Raw genomic sequence first — 20,244 nt, forward strand, 5'->3', positions numbered from 1 at the left:
GAAAAAAAAAAAAAAACTTTGTCTGCAGCAACAAATAGCACTTAACACCTAGGTGCCCCTGTTACCTGCACAGTAGAGAGAGAGATGGCTAAAAGCAGAGACTAGAATCACACAGTCTGAGTGGGCATCTCACTAACCAACACAGCCCTGGGCTAGTTAATCTCTCTGTGCCTCAATTTTTCATCTGTGAAATTGGGATTATCAGTAATTATGATGATAACTTTTTTTTAAAGATTTTATATATTTATTTGACGAGAGAACTAGAGAGTACAGGTGAGGGGAACAGCAGAGGGAGCGGGAGAAGCAGGCTTCCCATGGAGCAGGGAATCAATGTGGGGCTTGGATCCCAGGACCCTGAGCTCATGAACTGAGCCAACGGCAGATGCTTAACAACTGAGCCACCCAGGTGCCCCGGTGATAACTCTTAAATGGTGTCATATGCTAGTTACTGTTTAAATGCTTTATATATATTTACTCTGAAATTCTCATAACTGGCCTATAGAGGAAGATGTTAATATATAATAAGTGAGTTAATATAAATAAAGTGCTTAAAATAATGCTCAGCAGACAGTAAACATTAGATAAGTGTGCAGTTAGTTTTGTCATCCCTGTTATGATAACACACAAATGAGGGCAAGTGGCCACAGAAGACTGCCTGCTATTTATGTCCCACAAGCATCCACAGAAGTCCTGAGATGTGAGAGGCTTGAACTAGCTCCATGGGGAGAGGGATCCAGCCGTGAACGGAATCCCCAGCACCAAGACCATTGCCTGGTCCACAGCGGGCCCTCAGAAAAGATTTGTTAAATGACTCAATAAAAAAATCAATGAAGTATCAGGGCCATTCACCCCAACTCCTCATCTGAGGTATCAGTTCCTTCTAAGACATCCTAACCAAGTGACCATCCACCCTCTGCTTGCACATCTCGCATAATGGAGAGGTCACTATCCACCCCCACCCCCCACCTGTGGTAGCATGTTCTCTTTAGATGTTTCCAGTGGAAGGCCCTGTCATTTCTACTTCTTGACTCAGCTCTGCCCTTTCCCAACATAAAAAGTGGTAAGCCGGGGTGCCTGGGTGGTTCAGCAGGTTAAGCATCTGCCTTTGGCTCAGGTCATGTTCCCTGGGTCCTGGAACTAAGCCCCTGCTCAGTGAGGGCCTGCTTCTCCCTCTCCCTGCAGTCCCCTTCTGCTTGTGCTCTCTCTGTCAAGTAAATTTAAAAAAAAATTTTTTTTTAAAGAAGGTGGTAAGCTTTCCTGAACCTTTTCCTGCCTATGCAAAGAGGAGTTCCAGGATGAGTGTCTGTCACCTCTCACCAGGATGCCAGCAATAGCCTAAAACTGTACTCCCTGCCTCTGCCCTTAAGGGCCCCTCTGTGGTGTATTCTCAACTCCACACCCAGAGGGATCCTGTTAAGAACTTACATCTGATCTTGTCCTATCCCTACCTACTCAAAACTTTCCAGTGCCTTCCAGCTCAGAGGAAAAGCTAAGGTCCTTTCAAGGCCACCTCCCACAGCCAACTGGCTCTCCATTCCCGAATGAGACACACTGATGGTCCCAAACAGTTTTTGTTTTTATTGGCAAGAATTCTTTACAAAATCCACACACACGCATTCACACGCACACAAGATGCCTGCCCTGGTTTGGCCACCACCTGCCCCGCTTTCTCCTGGGGTCAGACCTTCCTGGCGTCACCCAAGGATGCCATCCTGCAGCACCTCACCCCACACTGGGCTACCAGCAAAGGAACAGAGAGTGGGAACTTCCTTTTCTGCCCCTTTGCTGAGAAGTGGAGGCCTGAGCCCCATCAAGGGGGCGGGGAGAGGAGCAGGTGGGGGAAACAATTGTCCCCCCTCCTCCTACAAGCTCCCTGAATTGCCAGCTTAGGCCCCAAGTGTCACAGCTGCTAAGGCCTTGGGATCATCATCTGGTTGAAGCTTCTCCACCCCTATTTTGCAGACTAGAAAATGAAGGTCCAAAGAGAGAGTATGAGTCCCCCCTGCCCCCTCAGGTCTCAGTGTTCATCACTTGTGGGGCAGCAACTGGAACATAGCTCTTCCTGGCTTCCAGGAGGTGGAAGAGATTTGAGCCCTGCTAAACCCTCAGGAAAGGGCACAGCCAGACCTGGGGCAGGAAGGGAGTGCCCAGAAGTCGTCCCTGGAACCCATGCCCAGGGAGAGCAGCTCCTGGACAGCTGAGTGAGCAGCAGCATCTGGCCAACACTATAAAGGTTTGCCAAGGGTGCCTTCTGTGACTGCCCGTGTGGCTTGCTCGGGAATACAGGCTGGATCTGTCAGGATACTGGTAGATGTGCTCAGCTGGCGGAGAGAGTTCAAGACGGCTGGGGAAAGACAATGAGAGAATGAAAGAGAGAGGGGGAGAGACACCTCCCGGGGTCAGGGCCCTTCCCCTGGATGCTGAAGACAAAAGGGATGAGAGGGATATACTAGCTAGCAAGATCATCAGCCCCTCCCAGGACCTCCGTCTGTAGGTGACTTGGTAGGCAGAGGACTATTCAGCGTATGTGGTGGGATGGCTAAAACCCTAGGCTATTTCAAAGGCAGCCTGGGCCTGTGGTCTGAGCAGGGTGGACACCCCTGGACATTATGGTGGGCAGGCAGTTGGCTCACATACTTGGCCGGAGAGCGGGCAGGGAGCAGTACTGGTCCAGCCAAGCCAGTGAGGTCTGGCGGAGGCTCTGCAAGCTTGCTGTGGACACCATCCCGTTGAAAGACTCGAACAGAGGCCGAATGAGGATGCTGAACTGGGCCCAGGTCAAGGAACAGGCCTGCTGATCAGCCAGGACCCTCGCCCTGCTCATGTGTAGCCCTGACATCTGGCTCAAACCCAGGGAAGGGCCCGGCCACTGTGGCATCATGAACTTTGAAACCTGCTGCAGCCACCGCCCCCCATCCTGCCATGGCCTGTCGGGGGCCCTCTCTGCCCTTCTGGGCTGCATCCAGGGCCTCCTTCCTGAGTTTCCCTCTGCTCCCATCATAACACCGGGCACTCCTGCTGGCCAGGATGCCAAGGACCTGGAAGGACTTGAGTCTCTTCCCCTGGGGGCAGCTCTGGGCCCCTGCCTGGCCTGTGGAGCTAGCCTGCAGTCAGGCACAGCTGGGTCTGGCTCCAGCAGTCACGCCACCCCTGGCTGAATGAGGATACTACCCAGAACTTCCAGTTGTGCAGCGTCCGGGTGCGGACATAGTCGTCAAACATGTCTCTCATCTGGTCGAAACGCTGGTGTGTAATGGGCACCCCAGTAGCAGGCAGCTGCTGCTGGCACAGGCTGGGGGAAAGGGGGGCCAGTCAGGGCTGGGGAGTCGGGCAGCCTACCCCCTTGCTCCAGTGCCCTTGGTTCCCCACCTACTTGATGGCAGCATTGAGCTCCTCGATCTGGTCCCGTAGCTGCTGGGCCTCCTCCTGCATGGCCGCCCGCTCTTGCTGCAGCATGGCGATGTACTCGGCTGTCTTCTGCAGCGTGGTTGCTTTGCTCACCTGCAGGCATCACCAGGGTAGGCTCAGGTGCTAGAAGTGGCCCCACTCTGTGGCCCACTGAGGCACTGGGTGGAAGGAGGAAACTGGGTGTCCAGAGGGTCCTGGGATTGGGTCTTGGACGGTGGGAGGGGGGCCTACGAAGGAGCCTTATGGTTCTGGGGGTGCCAGCTGGGGCTGGGAGCTCACCTTGAGGCTGGGCTGGGCGCTGAGTGTGCCCACCAGCCCGTGCAAGGTGTCAAACCCCAGCTTGATGTTGAAGCGCCGCTTCTGCTCTGCAGAGATGTGTGTGATGCGCCGGTTCTCAGTCTTGGGGGGCAGACAGTGGGGTGAGCCTAGGAAGGAGCATGGAAGGGCCTAGGGGTAGCAAACAGATCTTGGGATGAGGGAATGGTGCCACCTTATTGTTGTCTGGACGGCCCCGGCTGAGGATGGGTTGAGGGGGAGAGACGTGGACGCTCAGAGTCCCCGGGCCCTGCATGGAGCTGAGCTCCCCAGACAGCCGCCGCTTACCACCTGTGACAGGGACAGACAGACCCACAGACAGACCAACACAGGGGAGAGGGTCCCATTGCCCTGTTCCTCTCATCCTGGCCTCAGATGTCATCCCTCCTTCTTCCTTCCCCTTTCTCCATCCCCTGGAGTTCTCCAAGCCTTGCAAGCCCTCTTTACCGCTGTGTGCTGGGGGTGAGAGCCGCTCCGCTTTGGGGACAATCAGGGGCCTGGGAGGGGCCAGTGTGGCTGGGCCTGGAGGTGGCCTGGGTGGTGTGGGGGCCGGGGTCGGGGGGAGGAAGGTGCAGGGGAATTCAGGGGCCATCTCCTGCTGGGGTGGAGAAGGGCAGAGAGTTAAAAGGAGGTAAAGCCTGGGGCCCACCCTCACCTCCCAGTGCCCACCATCTTACCGGGGACCCTGAGGGCCGAAGGAGGGTGCTGGACACAAGTGGTTCCAAGGTTTGCTCAGGCTTGGCTGTATACAGGCAGAACTATGAGGGCCACTGGGGCCAGCCTCAAGACCGTCCCCCCATCCACTGGGGGGACCCAACTCCCAAGGCCCCGTCTTGCCCTTCCAAAAAGCCTGCTTCCCTTCTGGTTTCAGGGCCCATGTCCCTAATTCCTTGCCACCTCCCCATCCTGCCAGCTGAGCCTGAGCCTGCCCCTTAAACTTCACCCTCTGCTCCCCCAGGCTCCCCACTTCTACATTTGGTCCCACTTTCCCTCTGTGGGATTCTGCTCTTCCCATCTCACCTGCTGTGAGCAGCTGTGTGAGGCAGGGGTTGCTGCCTCCCGCAGTGGCAGTGGAGTTGGCCGTGGCAAGGGCCAAGGTTGGGGGACTGGGCTTCCGCCCTCTAGGGGATGGGGTGGGGGGCCTGCCTCTGGGCCGCATGTTTTGGGGTACTGTGAAGTGGGGCCCAAATGGGGGCTCCAGATATCCCGAGGGTAGAAGGTCTATGGGGAAGGGGGGAGGGGCAGGGCCTGGGCCAGGCTGTGGGGTTGGTGGGAAGGCAGTGGGAGCAGGCAGTGGGGACACTCCTGGGGCAGGTGGGACGGTAGAGAAGGGGAATCTGGGAGAGAAGAGAGGTTCTTCCTGCAGCAAAGCAGGGGGAGGAGCCATGGGAGGGAAGGTGGGGGGGGCACAGGGCTCTAGGCCAGGCCCCTTGGCAAGGGCAGGGTATTGGAAGAGCGGTGGGGGTACTGGAGGGGGTGGCAGCTTGGGCTTGGGGTCTTCAGGAAGGAGGAAATCAGAGTTCAGGAAGGCACTGGAATCTAGCGGGCCAGGGCAGCTGCTCCGGGCCTGGTTGGGAAACAAACAGAGAGCAGGGGGGAACAGCTGGCCTTTGTAGCCACCCTGGCAGCCTCTTGCCCTGGCTGAGCTCTAGACTGGGCACTGGGAGAGACAGGAGAAATGGTCCCTCCTGTCCCCACCCCCCACACACCAAAGGAAATTGTGATCTAATGAGAGGTGGGAGTGGAACACACGTATGCACCTATTAGGTGTGAGAAAGAGCATCAGTCTTCCTGCCTATATTTTCATTTGCCAGATAATTTCTCCATCCAGCCACCAATCCATCCACTAACCCATCATCCTCCATTCACCTGTATGTCCTCTCACTGCGAGTTAAATCCTCTACCTATCTCTCCTCCAGCCCACCAGGTATTAGCCCATTCACCAATCTATCCAACCGTCTCTCCTTAATTCATCCACCAACCCATTTATAATCCATCCACCCATCCACCATCTGTTCCCTGACCAGCCACTTATTCAGCCACCAGCCTATTCATCGACCCATCAAACTATGCGTCTTCAAATCCATCTACCAGCCCATCCATCCAACCGACCACTCACCTACCTAAATGTACACCAACCCATGTAAGCAACCACCCCCATCTACAACCCATCTATCAATTCATCAACACCCCATCCATCTACACACTCATTGGGCAACCATTTACCCAGTGCTGCCAATGTGCTTGGACTGTGCTGGGTATGGAACATGGAGTGGTGAGCAAGGCTTAGCTCTTCCAGCAAGGAGCTCACTATCTAGTTGAGGAGATCTCTCAATGATGAACTACAAGAATGCCTGAACAGGATGATGATAGAGGGAAAAGGCTTCTGACCAAGCAGCAGGGAGGTGACATCTGAATTGAGCCTGTGAGTTCCCAATCCACAATGGCAGGTTCACCATTTCCTAAACACTCACACTGAGCTTTCTATTTTCTGTCTCCATGGGCTCATTTGTGCTTGTCTCCTCATCTGGCTTGCCTTCTATTGGTCTCTTTTTCTGTCCAAACCCAATCCATTCACTAAGCCCAGAACCTCCCCTCCTCCAGGAAGCCTTTCACAAGCAACCCACTCTTCAGTGGTACCCTGGCTCCACGCCCCCACCCCCAGCCCCCCTTCTACAACCACCTGGTCCAGTAATGCTTCACGATCTTCCATCCCAGCTGAATGGTGCCCTCTCACAGGGCAGGGCTCTCTCTCCCCCTTCAGTCCCTCTCAGTCAACCAAGCACAGGACTGGGCACTCAGGAAGTACCCTATCTCCCAGAAACGGGTAGGTGACTTAGGCAGGACTGAGTATAGCAGAGCGGGAGCTCACCTGCAGGCGGTTATGCCCTGAGAGGTGGGTCACGCCTGATGAGGCAGGGGGCACCTCTGAGCTCAGGATCCCACTGCTGAAGAAAGGGTCAGCCATGGGGCCAAAGCTGGGGGGCTCCGGGAAATGTGAAGGCGTGGGCGTCTGTGGGGGGCGGTAGCTGGTGAAGAAATCTGTAATTCAGACATACAGGGCGGTGGTAGTTAGGGTTAAGGCCAGGCAGGCCTGGAAGCTGTGGGAGGAGAGTGGGCCTTGTGCCCTGTCCCCAGGCTGGGCCAGCCTGATTGGCAGTGAGGTGGGGGTAGGCGGGGGAGGGGGGGCTTCCACAGGAGATTGTGAAATTGGGAGAGTTTCTGTCTGTCTCAGGGGAAGCAGCAACAGAGGTTCGGGTGGGATGGGCCTGCATGCAGGACAGCAGAGGCAGTGTGGGGGTGTGAGTGGGACCCCGGGAAATAGTCCTCCCACTGAACCCCACACTGGGCTCATGAGGCTCCCTTTCCCATCCCAACCCTGGACATTCCTCTCTTTTGCTTCTGTTACCAGCTCTGCTGGGGCCATAGAAAGGGTCAGGGTAATAGAGTGCCAGGGAGGGAGAGGGGTGGGGTGCAAGGGGTGGAGGTCTGGCATAGGGAAGAGCCCCAGAGTGACAGCAATTCAGGGGTGAGTTAGAGGTGAGAGGGGTCAGGAGGTCAGTGGGTCTGGAGTAAGTTGGTTTGTTGAAAGGTCCAGTGGGGCCTCAAAAGTAGAGCCTAGGAGTGGGGTGGAGGGCTAAGGGGGTCATAGCAGAGGTAAGCGGGTGGGCTCAGGGTGAGGGCAGGAGGGAGGGAGGGCTGGAAAGCCTGGAAGAGCTGGCGGGGAGGGGGCAGCCAGATTGTCTGAGGTGTGGGTTGTGTAAGCCCCAGGCTATTCTGGTTTTGGGAAGCAGCTGCCTGTGGCCTAACCACATCCCGGGCCTGGGCGCCACCCGCCCACCCGCTCCCTTCCGGGCACCTTTCTCTGACCCTGACAGCCTTTGGCCTGAACCAGCTCCCAAGGCCTCCTGGTCTGGTCAGACCCAGCCCCACTGGCCTTGAATGGGCCCTGGCTCCCTGGCCAGGGGAGCTGGTCAGACTTCTCTCCCAAAGGCCACTCTGAAGGAAACCCAGGCCTGGGACAGATAAGCCCACACCAGACCTGGAGGCTGATGGGGGTTAAACTTGTATGTGCATCTTATGTGACTCTGGTGACCATGTGTCACTGGAAGGCTGGCTCTGGGGGTGTCAATGTGTGATCTCATGCAAAACACTTCCCTGAGTGTGTGTGCCTGCCCCAATGTCTGTAGTTCTGCCTGGGTCTGTATGTGCCTGCCTTGATGTGAAGTGCTCCGCATGTGCATATCTGCTCTGTGCCCAGGTATGCGCGTCTGGGTTGGTGCGCATGTGTGCCTGCACACAGGGACTCATGTGTGTCCTTGACCACCCAATCAGAAAGGATCTTTTTGTCCTACTGCCTCCCTTTAACTGAGGGACTTGGTGGCAGAGGGCCCCCTCAGCCAGCAGAGACCGTCGGTCTCATCGCTAGGCCCCTTGAGGTCTAACTCTAGAACCAGCCACATACTGGCCTGCACCCTGCTGCTCCCTAGCTCCCAGCGCTCTGTGGGGCTCATAGGGTAATGAGCCCAGTCACTACCACCCCCTGTCATAGTCTCCCCTTCATTATTCCTTCCCTCTTCCTAACCCTAGCTGGTCACCCACAGAGCCCTGGTCCCCCCCAGCTTCTATACATTGATGTACATCCCTCCCTGAGGCCCTCTCCTGCTCCAAGCCTCCACCCCTTCCTTGAACACTCCTTCTCAAGCCCCCTCCCTCCATGGAGTTCTGGCCTTCTCACTGGGTTTCCTCTCAAGTGAGAAGCTCTTGGGGACAATCAAAGCAGTAGCCCTGTTGGCCTTGGCACTCCCTGCCCTCCCTGTGCGTGGAGCGCCAGAGGGGGCCACGCTAGCCACCTCCTCTGCATGACCCACATCCCCTACCCTTGGTTGCATGCTCACCTCCACCCCAGCAGCCACCCTGGATGGAGAAAAGTGGCTTCTTAGCTCCAGATTTGGCCCAGAGTCCACGGTGGAAGCAGTTTCCTACCTGTGGCAGGGGTGTCCCAGACAGGACCGCTGCCCTCCCAGGCTGGTCTGCTCTCTGGGCACTGCCATCAACACTTCTGCCCCCACCACCCCTACCCTGCCCAAGGCTGAGGCAGGGGTGGGGGTGGTTCCTCATTCCCTAGTTCTCGCCCCACCTCTTGATTGACAGGCCTAGGACCCTGTGGGGAAGAAGTGGAGGGGCCATTGAAACTAAGCCTTTATGCCAGAAACCCCCTTTCTACCCCCTTGGGCTTTGGCTGAGACAAGACAATCCTCTATGGCTACCTGACCTTGAGCATGGCTCCAGAGTCTCCTGAACAAATGATTATCAGGGACAGATTCCAAGATCTACAGCTAAGTAAAGAAAGCGATGTCAGGAAGTCTATTGGAAAACAAAAGGAAACATTTGTGCACAGGTGCTTATACAGACATGGGTATCTCCAAGAGGATACAAGAAACCAGTGACCTAGTGGCCCTGGGGTCAGGAAAGGGAGGTACATGTTTCTACATGTTACTTTAAAAAAAATGCTTTACCAGATTTAATTCCTGGGATTTTCTTAAAAACAACATAGGAAGTAGGTGAGGTCTGGGTGAGGTCTACATGAAACCAGACTGGTCAGAGTTGATATATGTTGAAATTGGTGATGGTTACATGAGGGTTCAGTGAACCACTCTCTCTCTACTTGTGTGTATGTTTGGAATGTTCTTTTTTTTTTTTTTAAGATTTTAAATATTTATTTATTTGAAAGAGCAAGCACAAGTGGGAGGAGGGACAGAGGGCGAGGGAGAAGCAGACTCCTCACTAAGCAGGGAGCCCGACATGGGGCTTGATTCCAGGGTCCTGGGATCATGACCTGAGTCAAAGGCAGATGCTTAATGGGATGAGCCACCCAGATGCATATTCTTTAATAAATAGTTTTTAGGGAGAATTGTGTAATCAATAAACAGGCCCAAACAGATCAAAGTCCCTCTCTCTCCTGAGATTCCCAACATCCACTACTTTCCTGGGAGCTCACAGAGCCTCCAATGTGCCTGGGCCCTGGCCCCTGCCTAGGTACCCAGTCTGTCCCTGCTGTCACCTGTGGCCGTATCAGTTGTATCCCACGTCCAGACAAAGAAAGACCAGGAAGGGCCCTCAGAAATCATTTAACCATCCATCCTCCAAGATGGGCCTAGGACGGGGCCTCAGGTCTGGTGGTCATCTAGGAACTATCCTCATGCTGACCCTCCCCCCACCACCTGTCCACCCTACCCAGCAGGGGACGCTGCCTCACCTGAGATCTCCATGAAGTCATCCAGGCTGGGCTGCAGAGGCGTCAGGTCTGGCTGGATCATGTCAGCATTGCCCACGTAGGCTGGAGAGGGCAGTGGTGAGGTCAGGAGTGGCAAGGCAGGATGGAGTGGGGGCCATCCACCCTTGGCCATCCTCCCTCAGCTTCCCGGATCCTCAAGGCCTCCCTCTCCAGATGCAGGCCCTCACCATCCTCAGGGGGCAGCTGCAAGGGTGCGGAGCTGGGCTGCGTCATGGTGAAGAGCGTGTCGGAGATGTCGGACAAAAAGCAGTCGAGGTCCAGAAGCTGCCGGCCGCCGGGCTCCTCCTCCGGGCCCCCAAGCAGCACAGGCACGACGCTGGAGAAGAGCTGCTCGCACCATCGCTCCGGTGGCTGCCAATCCCCTTCGGCCTAGGGAGACAGAGCCTTCAGCAGCCACGGGAGGGACGCAGGGGTCTCGTGCTGCCCCTCACCCTCCCATGTGCCCTGCACCTAGGGGATGACATGCTTAGCAGGTCTGGAGCCTCTGCGGGCTGGCCTGGCCCTCCTCACCTCTCTCTGGAGGACTCAGTTGGCTGCCTGGAAGGCCTATGGTCACACCCACTGGCTCCTAATGACTGACCCCCAGCAGATAGGGCTGGAGGGCCTGCTGAATGGATAAGGGTCTGCTTCCTGCCCCTATACTTTTTCCTGCCCGGAACCCCAGTTCTTAGGGACTTGGGTCTCCATGCCTCCCACTACTTGCTGGGCTAACCAGAAGACTTGGGGTCTTCCCACCACTGCGCTCAAAGACTTCCCCTCCTCCGGAGTGAAGGGCTCAATGAGCTAGAGGACAGCAGTCACACCCACTGCCCTCAAGTCCCTCCAGGACCCTCGCTGGCCCCTGCCTCATCCACCTGGAGGGAAGCACCCACCTGCTTTGGAGTCAGAAGATCCCCTTCCCTGCTGGATTTACGGAGCTGCAGGAATACACAGAGGTGGACACTGGATCGCCTGTCCCTCTTCTATCACTGCCCGCCAAGGCCTCCCCTGCTCACAAGCTCCCCGGGACGAAAGGGATCCCCAATTCCCTTCGGGAGCTCCCCTGCGCCTGGAGGTACGGAGGTGGCGAAGAGACTCTGGACCACACGGTGGCGCTGTCAGCCTGGGTCTTAATGGGAGGCGGGGTCGGGGGTTGGGTCGGGGTGGGGGTGCGAGGGAGACCCACCCAGCTCTTCCAAGAGCGGCAGTGGTCAGCAGCCACCCCCCCCCACCCCCGTCCCCCTCCCCTACTGACCCGTTTCTTGTAGTAGATGCGCCACTTGTGGTACTCGCGCATCACCACCTCGATGCGCCGCTTCCAGTAATTGCCCTCCAGGACGACGGCCTGGGGAGGGTCGGGGAGGGGCTCAGTGAGACCGCCGGCACCGAGCCCACCCCTCACCCAGGCCCCACCTGGGCCAGCCCCTCCTGCCCTGCGCGTGGCAGGGAGGCCTGCAGGCTCCGGGTCCCTGGGCTCTGCTACCTCTGGTTTCCGGTGCTCATCAGCCTCAGGCCCCTGCAGGGGGGTCACGAAGCCACAGACGGGGCTCTTCCTCCGCTCCACATCTGAGAGAAGGGGGCCAGGTCAGGAGGGTACCCAGCTTCTTCACCTCCACCCCAAGGGGGCTAGGATCCCAGGGCCACACTATGAAATCCTGCTTAGCTTCTGATGTTTAGATTAAGTGCCACCTCCTCCAGGAAGCCTTCCTGCCTGCTCTAGCCCTCCCAGAACTCCCTTTTTGGTGGGACCCTGTGAAAGGAACCTCCCTACACCTCCTCCGCCTCCCTTGGGAGCCCAGTAGGGGTGCAGGTAACACTGGCTGAATGGGATTGTGGGACAACAGGAACTGAGCTGCTCCAAAGTCAGGCATGCAGGCCAGGGCCTGGAGCCCTTGGTCCCCTGCCTCAGGCTCCTTGACACTACCCAATCTGATGCCAGCACCCCTTGTCCCCTCAGGCCACCTAGCTGAGCCATTTCATCACCTCCTCCACTCCCTTCCTTCTCTCCAATCCAATCTCCCTCTCCCCCAGGCTCCTTCTTTGGGGCCCATAAACACATACCACATGTGCCCCTTTGCCTCCTAAACTTTCCCTTCCCTTGCTACCCCAACAAGGTAATCTTTCCTTTCACTCCTTTGCTTTGTGGCTAGTTCTGGAAGAGTTGTCATCAGCACCTCCACTTGGTGCCTCCTGGTTTCCTCTTCACTTCCTGTAACTCAGCACTTGCCCCCACTGCCCAGCCAAGACCCTTACTCGTCCGCCTTCCCCGGGCCCTTCCTCCTGGACCTCAGGTTTGGAGCACTGAACCTTCCTTTGGTTCTCCTGCCTCTTTGACCATTTTCACTGGCTCTTCTGCAAGTCCTGCCCCCAAGCCTCTCTCATCTTGCCCCATTCCAGCTGCAGACTTATTTTCCAGCTGCCCATAGAATCTCTATCAGGATGTACCAAAACTTGGGGGGAGGGGGAATTTAAAAAAATAAAAAAGGATGTCCCAAAACTTGCCACTCTCAGATGTTTGGAAACATCCCTCCCAAGCCTGCGCCTCCTCTAGAGGCCAACACAGCCTCCCAATCACAGAAACTGCTCCATCAACCCCAGCATTCCTATCTGTGGACTAATTGCCTCTCACTCCTGAGCATGTGTAGCATTTCTGTTACTGTCCCCTCCCTCCATATTCTGTTACCCCGAGGGTCTGGTGTCATCTCTCACCTGGACCTTCCTGCCTCTAGCCTCACCCTCTCCAGCCCACCTTCCTGCTGTGGCCGGTAGACCCTCCCTGACTCCCTGTACCTCCCAGGTAAAGTTCACACCCCTTACCTTGGCTTCCAAGCCCTCCATGACTGGCCTCTCTGCTTCTGCCACCTTCTCACCTCCTTCACATGCTCCACCTTGAAGCCAAACAGCTTCAGCCATAGCCCACCCTCTGGCTTTATTCTACACAGATGCCCTTCCCTTCCGTCCTCTGCCTCACTCACATCTGCCCACCCATCAGGAGAGCCCAGGGCAGTTCCCTCTTCCAGGAAGCCCCCCCTCCTCTGAAACCCCACCGTCTTATCTGCCTCATTCTGCACTTGGCCTTGTCCATTTCTCTGCATGCTGGCCTCCCTGCTGAGAGTAAAAGCAGAAGCTGTTGTTCAGTAGCCTCAAATCCCTGAATCTGGCACAGAGCTTGGCACACAGTAGGGCTTCCGACCCCTGGGATCCCCATGCAGTGATTTTTCCCACCTCAGCCCTCAGCAGACCCTCTGGGACAATTAACAGACGGGGGAGGGTGGTGGGGGTGGGGGTGGGGCTACTACTCAGACATGAAATATATTGGGATCTTCAGCATTATTCATGAAATTCTGTCCTAAAGGACAGTCTCCAAAGTGATCCCCATGGGACTAGGGGAGGGGGTTTGTCCTGGTGGTTGAGCAGTGGCTTGGAAAACAAAGGGATGGGCCTCTAGGTGTATGTGGACTGCCAGGGGGTGACAGCAAGGAGAGTCTCAAACAGTACTGCCCTGGCTTCCCAGATAGAGGGAATGAGCACCAGAAAACAGTAAGTTTGTCCAAGGTCCCCAGAGGGTCAGGTCTGAGCAGACCTGGCCTGGCTGGGCCCTCCCTCCCATCCCAAGGACCCTGTACTCTAGACAGAAGGGCAGCGACCACATGACTCCTGGGTCTGGCTTGGTCATGACTGGGGCAGGCTTCACTGAACACTGATTAAGTTCACCCATTCAGGAAGCCCCTTGCACTATGCTGGGACAGATGCTGGGACAGGGAATCCGCAGATGAATCAGAGCACTCACAGATTAGTTGGAGAGATAAGGAAAGTACACACAGAACATGAGCAAGGCGGGGAGCCCAAACAGAAGAGGTGTACAGTGCTCTGGGAGCTCAGAGGATGCCAGGATAATTTGGGGGTGCAGGAAAGGAGGGGGTGTCTTGGAGCCCAGGAACTGGCAGACGGGTGGCAGGTTTGAGGGGGATGAGCCAGGCAGCTATCTAGCAGTCCCCACTCCTCTCCCTTTCCCAATAATATAATCACCTTCAGGGAGCCCCTGTGTGTGTCAGGCCCTGTGCTGAGATACGATCTTACTGAAAACTCACAGCAAACCTCAGAGCAGGACCTACTGTTACTCCCACTCTGCAGATAAGTGATCTTCAGCGAGGGAGGCTTGGGACTTTCCCAAGGTCACACAGTGGGGGCATCCTAGAACTTTACTCCAACCCCTCTCTGTCTGACACAGAACCTGGGGTGCTTCCAGCAACTCAGACAGTAGCCAGAGACCAGGGTCTGCCTGTCTGGCTGAGGACCCTGGGTGGCATCAGAAATTTTTTCTGCAGAGAGAAGTTGGCATCCCATCCAGCTTTGTGGGGGAGGGGTAGAGAGTGCGGGGTAGCGGGGGCAGAGTGACTCCTTCTGGCCTATCAGCTTCCTGGTTTGGGTAGGGCCCTTCTTACAAGTTCTCAGGTGAGGACTGGAAGCCAGCCAGCTGGGAGCAGTGGAAGGAGCATTGGGCTCAGAGGAGGAAAGCCCTGGACTTCTAACCAGTCACAGCTCTGCTCCTTTTCTGCTCCATGACCCTGAACAAGTTACTGGCCTTCTGGGCCTTACTTGTTCATCCATAAAATGGGGGTAATAATACCTATCTACTTGGGTTGCCAGGAAGCCTTGAATAAGATGGTTTATGAAGTACCAGGCGCCATAGATAAATAGAAACCAGAAAACCCTCCCTCTCTCTGCTTGGATGGAATCCAGTGGAGCCAGGACAGAGAATACTGCATTTGGCCCCTCCTGGGCTGTGTGTTCCCAGCTCAGGGCAGCCTTTGATCTTGTAGCAGGACTTGACTCAGTCAGACAAGGTCCCAATCCAGGGCCGACTGGTCTGAGGCTGCTCAGTCTCTGCTCCCCTGCTATGGTGGTGGTGGTGATGGTGGGGGCTCATGCCCCCAAATGAATGATTGTGACCTCCTCAATGGTATATCAGATTCAACCATCATTTATTTAGCACCAGCTATTGTGCTTTGTGCCAGGCCCATTCATACCTGTTATCCCCAGGCCAACCAGGAAAAGTAGGACTGTTGGCCTTATTTTATAAATGAGTAAATAGATTCAGAGAGGTTAGTCACATAGCCTGCAGTCACACAGCCGGCAAGGGCAGAGACTAGGTAGGAAAGCAGCTCTGGGCAACTCCCAAGTCTGCAGGCCCCTCCGCTCTACCACATGGCCTCTCTGGGCCCCCTGCCCCCCCAGTCTCCATGGGGGCACCTCCTAGGGGTTGCATCAGGGCTTCAGTGAAAGGTTGGTAGAGACCCAGGCAAGATCCTTATTTCCTATTTTCGATGTGATGCTATTGGCCCAGACAGCATCTAGCACCTCTTCCCACCCTGGCATTTGAGGTAGTCTGGACTGATGGAATGTAGAAAGGGCCTTGGATTGCCCTGCAAACCTCTGCCCACCTTCCAAAGGGTGACCCTTGCTGTGCCTGGCGTCCCTGTGGAGAGCACCTTTTGGGACACATTCCCTGAGACCCTCTGGAGGTCAGATGCCGGTCCTGGCCCTAAGGGTCGTGGGTGTTTCCTGGGCGCCCGCCCCTCCCACTGCAGCCCCTCTGCTGGGGAGGCCCCTGATGCCCACTCACACTGGATGTACCAGGCCCTCCAGATGGCGTTGTTGAGGCGGATCTTGTCCCGGCAAAGCAGCTTGAGGCCTTTGAAATTCTTCCACTTGGGAGACACCAGCTTGCCACTGTCAGAGGGAGACGGCTGGGTCAGGGAGGGAGGGGGGTATGGGGGGGGGGAGCTAAGAGGGGCCTCCCGCAGGGCTGGCTCCCCGCTCTTCTGCACACTGAGTACTCATGCATGCGGGCCATCAAAGGGCTCCCTGCTCCCAGAATCCTGCAAATCCTGCCCCACACTCTAACCTGCCTGAAATTCCTACCCTGAGTCTCAGACCTTTAAAAAATATTCCCCCAGGTCCCTGCTAGGGGCCCTTGTTTTCTCTGGTGGAAGCTGCTCATTAACCTACCACCAAAACTAAAGCCAGGGCTGAAACCTATTTACCAGGACAATAATGCCAGTGGCCTCACAGACATCTGTCTGTATGCCTGTTCAGGAGGGTTCCCAGACCCATTTCTTACAGAAGGAAACTGAGTGTCAGGAAGCCAAAGGGACATGCCCAAGATCACTTGGTGGAGATTCATTCAGGCCCTGTGGCTTTTCTCCACCTGACTCACTGTCCCCCCAGGGGATGGATAAGGTGTGGGGAGGGAGTCTCTAAACCAGAAGTGGCCTCCAAGCAGCCAGCTGCTTTTTCACTGCCCTCTGGCTTCTGCCCCCTCCAGAGTCCAGGGATGGCAATTTGGCCTGAGCTGGAAAGATGCTCCTTTCTCAGGGGTTTGTGCACGACAATAGCCATCAGGCTCCAAAGGAAGGCAGTCTGAGATGGTGGTGTGGTAGGCAGTGGGGAGGCAGCACCCTAATCCCGGCCCTAACCCTGACCCTAATCCTAGCAGTCAATCAAATCCATGAGATGGAAGGGCAGACCGGGTGGCTCAGTGGTTTAGCACCGCCTTTGGCCCAGGGCCTGATCCTGGAGTCCCGGGATCGAGTCCCGCGTCGGGCTCCCGGCATGGAGCCTGCTTCTCCCTCTGCCTATGTCTTTGCCTCTCTCTCTGTGTGTGTCTCATGAATAGACAAAATCTTAAAAAAAAAAAAAAAAAGAAGGGCTCTACACACAGGTGAGGGACTTGACTCTCACGGTCAGGATGTGCTAGACACAGGCGGAGTGTACCACCCCTAAGGAGCTGACCTGGGAGGTCAAGATGCTCAGCATCTAGACCCCCACTGGTCCCTCCCTTCTCCCTCCCTCCTCATGGTCCACAAGCCAGGGCTGGACACCAGCCCCCTCTGGCCCACCTTTTCCAACCCTTGCTCACATGGGAGGCTGAGGCCCCAAGGCTTAGTTTTTCAGAACACCAGGTCTGCTTTCTTCTGAGGCTTCTCCCTCATCTTGGGGGTATGGGGTGGGGGGATGGCAATCTGACTCCTACAACCCTTTCAGTGCATGGGTCACTGGGTCCCCTCTCCTCTCTGGTCTCCAAGCTCCTGTGTTTGTTTTTGGGCAGGGAGTGAGGAGGACTGCCATCCCAGGGTACCACAGGCCTCATTACCCAAATAGGGTACATAAGCCCATGCCTGTTGGCTGGCCCCCTCCCTCCTAAGTTAGATAAACACCATCTGTCTTGTAGGGAGTCATGGATGGGGTGCGCTGATACCTCCTGGGCCAGCTTCTTCTGTGGCACCTGGGGGAGACTCCTGAGTTTGCTGCCCCTGCCTGTATCCCAGCAACCTCTCAGCCCACTCTGATCACCCAGTGCCCCATGCCCAGCGTGCCTGCCCTCTTTCCATTTCCCAGCCGAGGCTATAATGTTTGCAGCCAAGGCAGTGGTGCTTGGGAAGATGAGATGGTGACAACATCCAAGTCCTGAAGGGAAGGATTTGGTCTGCACCAGGCTTATTGGCTAGGAGGGGAGGAGAGGTTCCCAGCCTGGGAAAAAAGCTTGGCACTAGGGTTCAAGGGCTTATGACCACCAGGAAGTCTGGAAATCTCAGAGATGGGTTGGAGAAAGCCTAGGACGCTTAGTTCAGCCCCACCCCCACCCCCTACTGGGTCTCCAGTCTACCTTACAGGAATTCCCTGAGAGTCTCTCTGACAGGGTCCTGCTTGGTCTCTCCCCAAGGTCATGCTTTCTGTAACTAGCCAGCTCTGACCACAAACAAGTGTTTTCTTGGAACTTCCAGAACCTGTCTCCCTGGGGCTTCTACCCACAGAATTGTGGACTATGCACCTCCTCCTAGAAGAGGAGTCCTCTGTCTGCCCACAGTGCCTGCTGAGGATGAAAGCTGGCCAGGCAGCCTGTGGACCCCTTGCCTTGCTGTCCTTTCCCATCCAGTCACTCTCTGGGTCACCCTGGCTTCCCCAACACTCTCCCTACCAGGGGACACCTATAATTAGGGGTATTCAAGGGCTAAAACACTCTCCCAGGCTGAACCTCAGATTTTTTCCTCTACCAAACAGAGGGAAGCCCAAGTCTCCTCTAGTACTGAGCCACCTCCATCCCTGGAGCTTGGGCTGCAACAGAGACGGAATATTCTGGGTGTTAGGGAGAAAGCACAGCCCTCTCCTCCCCAGCTCCCCTGGGTCACATCAGGTTCTAGTCAGCCTCTTAGTGTGGGGAGTTCTTGGAGTGTGCTCTGGCCCCAACCTTGCCTCTTCCCCTGAATCTCCCCTTTTGGCCACCCATGGTCTGGGGTTGGATGGGATTTGGTATAAAACAGGAAGCTGAAATTGGGAGCAGCTGAGAAATGGGGAGCGCTGAGAGAGCCCCGGGAGGAGGGGTGCCCACATTCGGTGTACCAGGACCTTAAATGCCCTGTCCCAGTCGGTCCCGTGATGTCCCAGGAGGCGGGGGAAGGGAAGAAAGGGACGGGAATTTGAACTTTCCTCATCGGTCCGGCGCCCTGGACGATCAGGTTGCAACATGACCTGGGCCCGGGGCCAGAGCGTGTGGGCCAAGGTTACATCGCTTCCAGCCAATGGGGTCGCGGCTGGGCTGCCGGTGGGGGGTGGGCAACACCCCCCGCAATCCCCACCCCAGCCCCGGCTCCCAGTCGGAGCTTCAAGGGCCGTTCTGTGTCCAGCGGTTCTCAGCAGGGGAGGAGGCGCCGCAGAGGAAAAGGAATATTTGCACAGAGAAAAGATCAAGGCCGGCCGATCCCCCTTTCACCTCTACGGTTTTCGGTTGATAATTTATCCTGGCCCCTCCGCTCCTGGGAACTTTGCTCCAGGGCACTGGGCCAGAACCCGGGTTCGCGCCCTCCCCTGGGACGCAGGCGTGGAGCCGGGACCGGGCGCGGTCTGCGCGGTCTGCGACGGCGGAGCAGGGGTCCTGGGCAGCGTTAGGCGCTCAGCCCCGCGGCAACCCGGGTCGGCGAGCCCTGGCCTCCCGGGCACCAAGCCCACAAGCCCACGCGGCGTGCAGCACCCCCTGCCGGGCGACCGCTGGGAACCCGTGCCAGCTGCGCCCCCCTGGGTCCGCGCGGGGCACCCTTCTCCCGCCTCCCTCGACCTAGCAGGTCAAGAACAGATAGATGTCCCGGCAACTGGGGAGTGCAGGGTGGACGAGCGCCTGGGAGTCGGGACAGTCATGGGCGTGAGGAGTGTCGGCAGGGAGCAGGCATGGAGTGGGTCTGGGCCGGTGCTGCGCAGGGAGTGGAGGGCTGAGGTGGTTGGTGGGGAGTGACCGCCAGAGTGGAGGGTGGGGATGGCTTAGGGTCCCCAGGGTGCGAGGGATGCCCTGGCATTTCTCTGGGGGCAGATGAGTCGGGACGGGGAGAGGGGCCCGAGGTGGGCCTCTGGCGGTCAGGGTGGAGGGCAGGCGGTCGGTGCCCTGGCTGGGGAGTGCAGGCGGTGAGCCACGGAAACCTGGAGGTGCGCACTCCGGGCGGAGGGCTGCGCCGGGGTCGCAGGACGCTCGGGGCCGGGGCAGAGGGGTGTCCAGGACGCGGTCGGAGTCTCCGAGAGTTTGGGGCCAGGGCGGGTGTCCGGGGCCCCAGCGCGTGGTCCCGCCACGGAGGGCCGAGGCTGTCGGGCCCGCAGCCGCCCTCACCTGTAGGCCAGGCTCATGCACTCGAAGAGGCGGGTGAGTGTGGGGTCGATGCTGCGCGGCCCGAAGTCTGCGGGCCCCAAGGGCCCCTCCTGGTCGCGCCGCCGGGGCAGCGAGTCGCTGTGCGGCGACGACACCATGAAGTGACCGCTGTGGATGACCTGCGAGCGGAGCAGCCCGCCCGCGCCGCGCCGCGCACTCGGGTCCTCCGAGTCTGTGTCTGAGTCCGAGTCTTGGCTGGGGACCCCCCGTGGGCCGTGCAAGCCCGCGGCCAGACCCGCCAACGCCCCGGCCATGGCTTTCGTCGCCGCCGCCTCGCCCCGGCTCGCGGGAGCCGCCAGCGCCGCAGGCGAGGTCCGACTGGCCTCATTAGCATAGCCCCGCCCCTCCGGCGCAACAGGTCGTTCGAGGGGCGGGGCCTCCTGAGCGGGCGGGGCGGGGCGGGGCTCGAATTAGCATAATCAATACACTGAGTGTGAGCGCCCGCGTCCCCACTCTGCCTGTGGGTCTAGAGTTTGGAAGAGGAAGAAGAGATCCTTATCTCCCCTCCCGCCCTTCCTTTTGGGGTGCCCTTACTTCGTCCGAAAGGGGT

At 57.3% G+C, this 20,244-nt stretch overlaps 1 protein-coding gene across 4 annotated transcripts; it reads right to left on the reverse strand.

Annotated features, from left to right (window-relative positions):
* Nucleotides 1-1,558: 1,558 nt before the first annotated feature.
* MLXIPL (MLX interacting protein like) lies at nt 1,559-20,004 on the reverse strand. Of its 4 annotated transcripts, XM_055340930.1 has the most exons (17): nt 19,656-20,004; nt 15,627-15,733; nt 11,484-11,566; nt 11,256-11,345; nt 10,894-10,938; nt 10,189-10,390; nt 9,983-10,063; nt 6,596-6,765; nt 4,744-5,290; nt 4,401-4,465; nt 4,171-4,321; nt 3,899-4,014; nt 3,688-3,807; nt 3,374-3,501; nt 3,169-3,292; nt 2,638-2,767; nt 1,559-2,344 (listed from the first exon to the last, which is right to left on the reverse strand). In XM_055340930.1, the coding sequence occupies exons 1-17, from the start codon at nt 19,946-19,948 to the stop codon at nt 2,226-2,228; spliced, it is 2,571 nt and encodes an 856-aa protein (XP_055196905.1). In that variant the 5' UTR covers nt 19,949-20,004; the 3' UTR covers nt 1,559-2,225. The 4 variants fall into 4 exon arrangements, with proteins under 4 accessions (XP_055196905.1, XP_055196904.1, XP_055196906.1 ...); XM_055340929.1 differs by having other exon boundaries at nt 3,899-4,318; XM_055340931.1 differs by lacking the exon at nt 3,899-4,014 and having other exon boundaries at nt 3,688-3,833.
* Nucleotides 20,005-20,244: the final 240 nt, after the last annotated feature.

The sequence above is a fragment of the Nyctereutes procyonoides genome, unplaced genomic scaffold, assembly GCF_905146905.1.
Source record: "Nyctereutes procyonoides isolate TBG_1078 unplaced genomic scaffold, NYPRO_anot_genome, whole genome shotgun sequence".
NCBI classification, from domain to species: domain Eukaryota; kingdom Metazoa; phylum Chordata; class Mammalia; order Carnivora; family Canidae; genus Nyctereutes; species Nyctereutes procyonoides.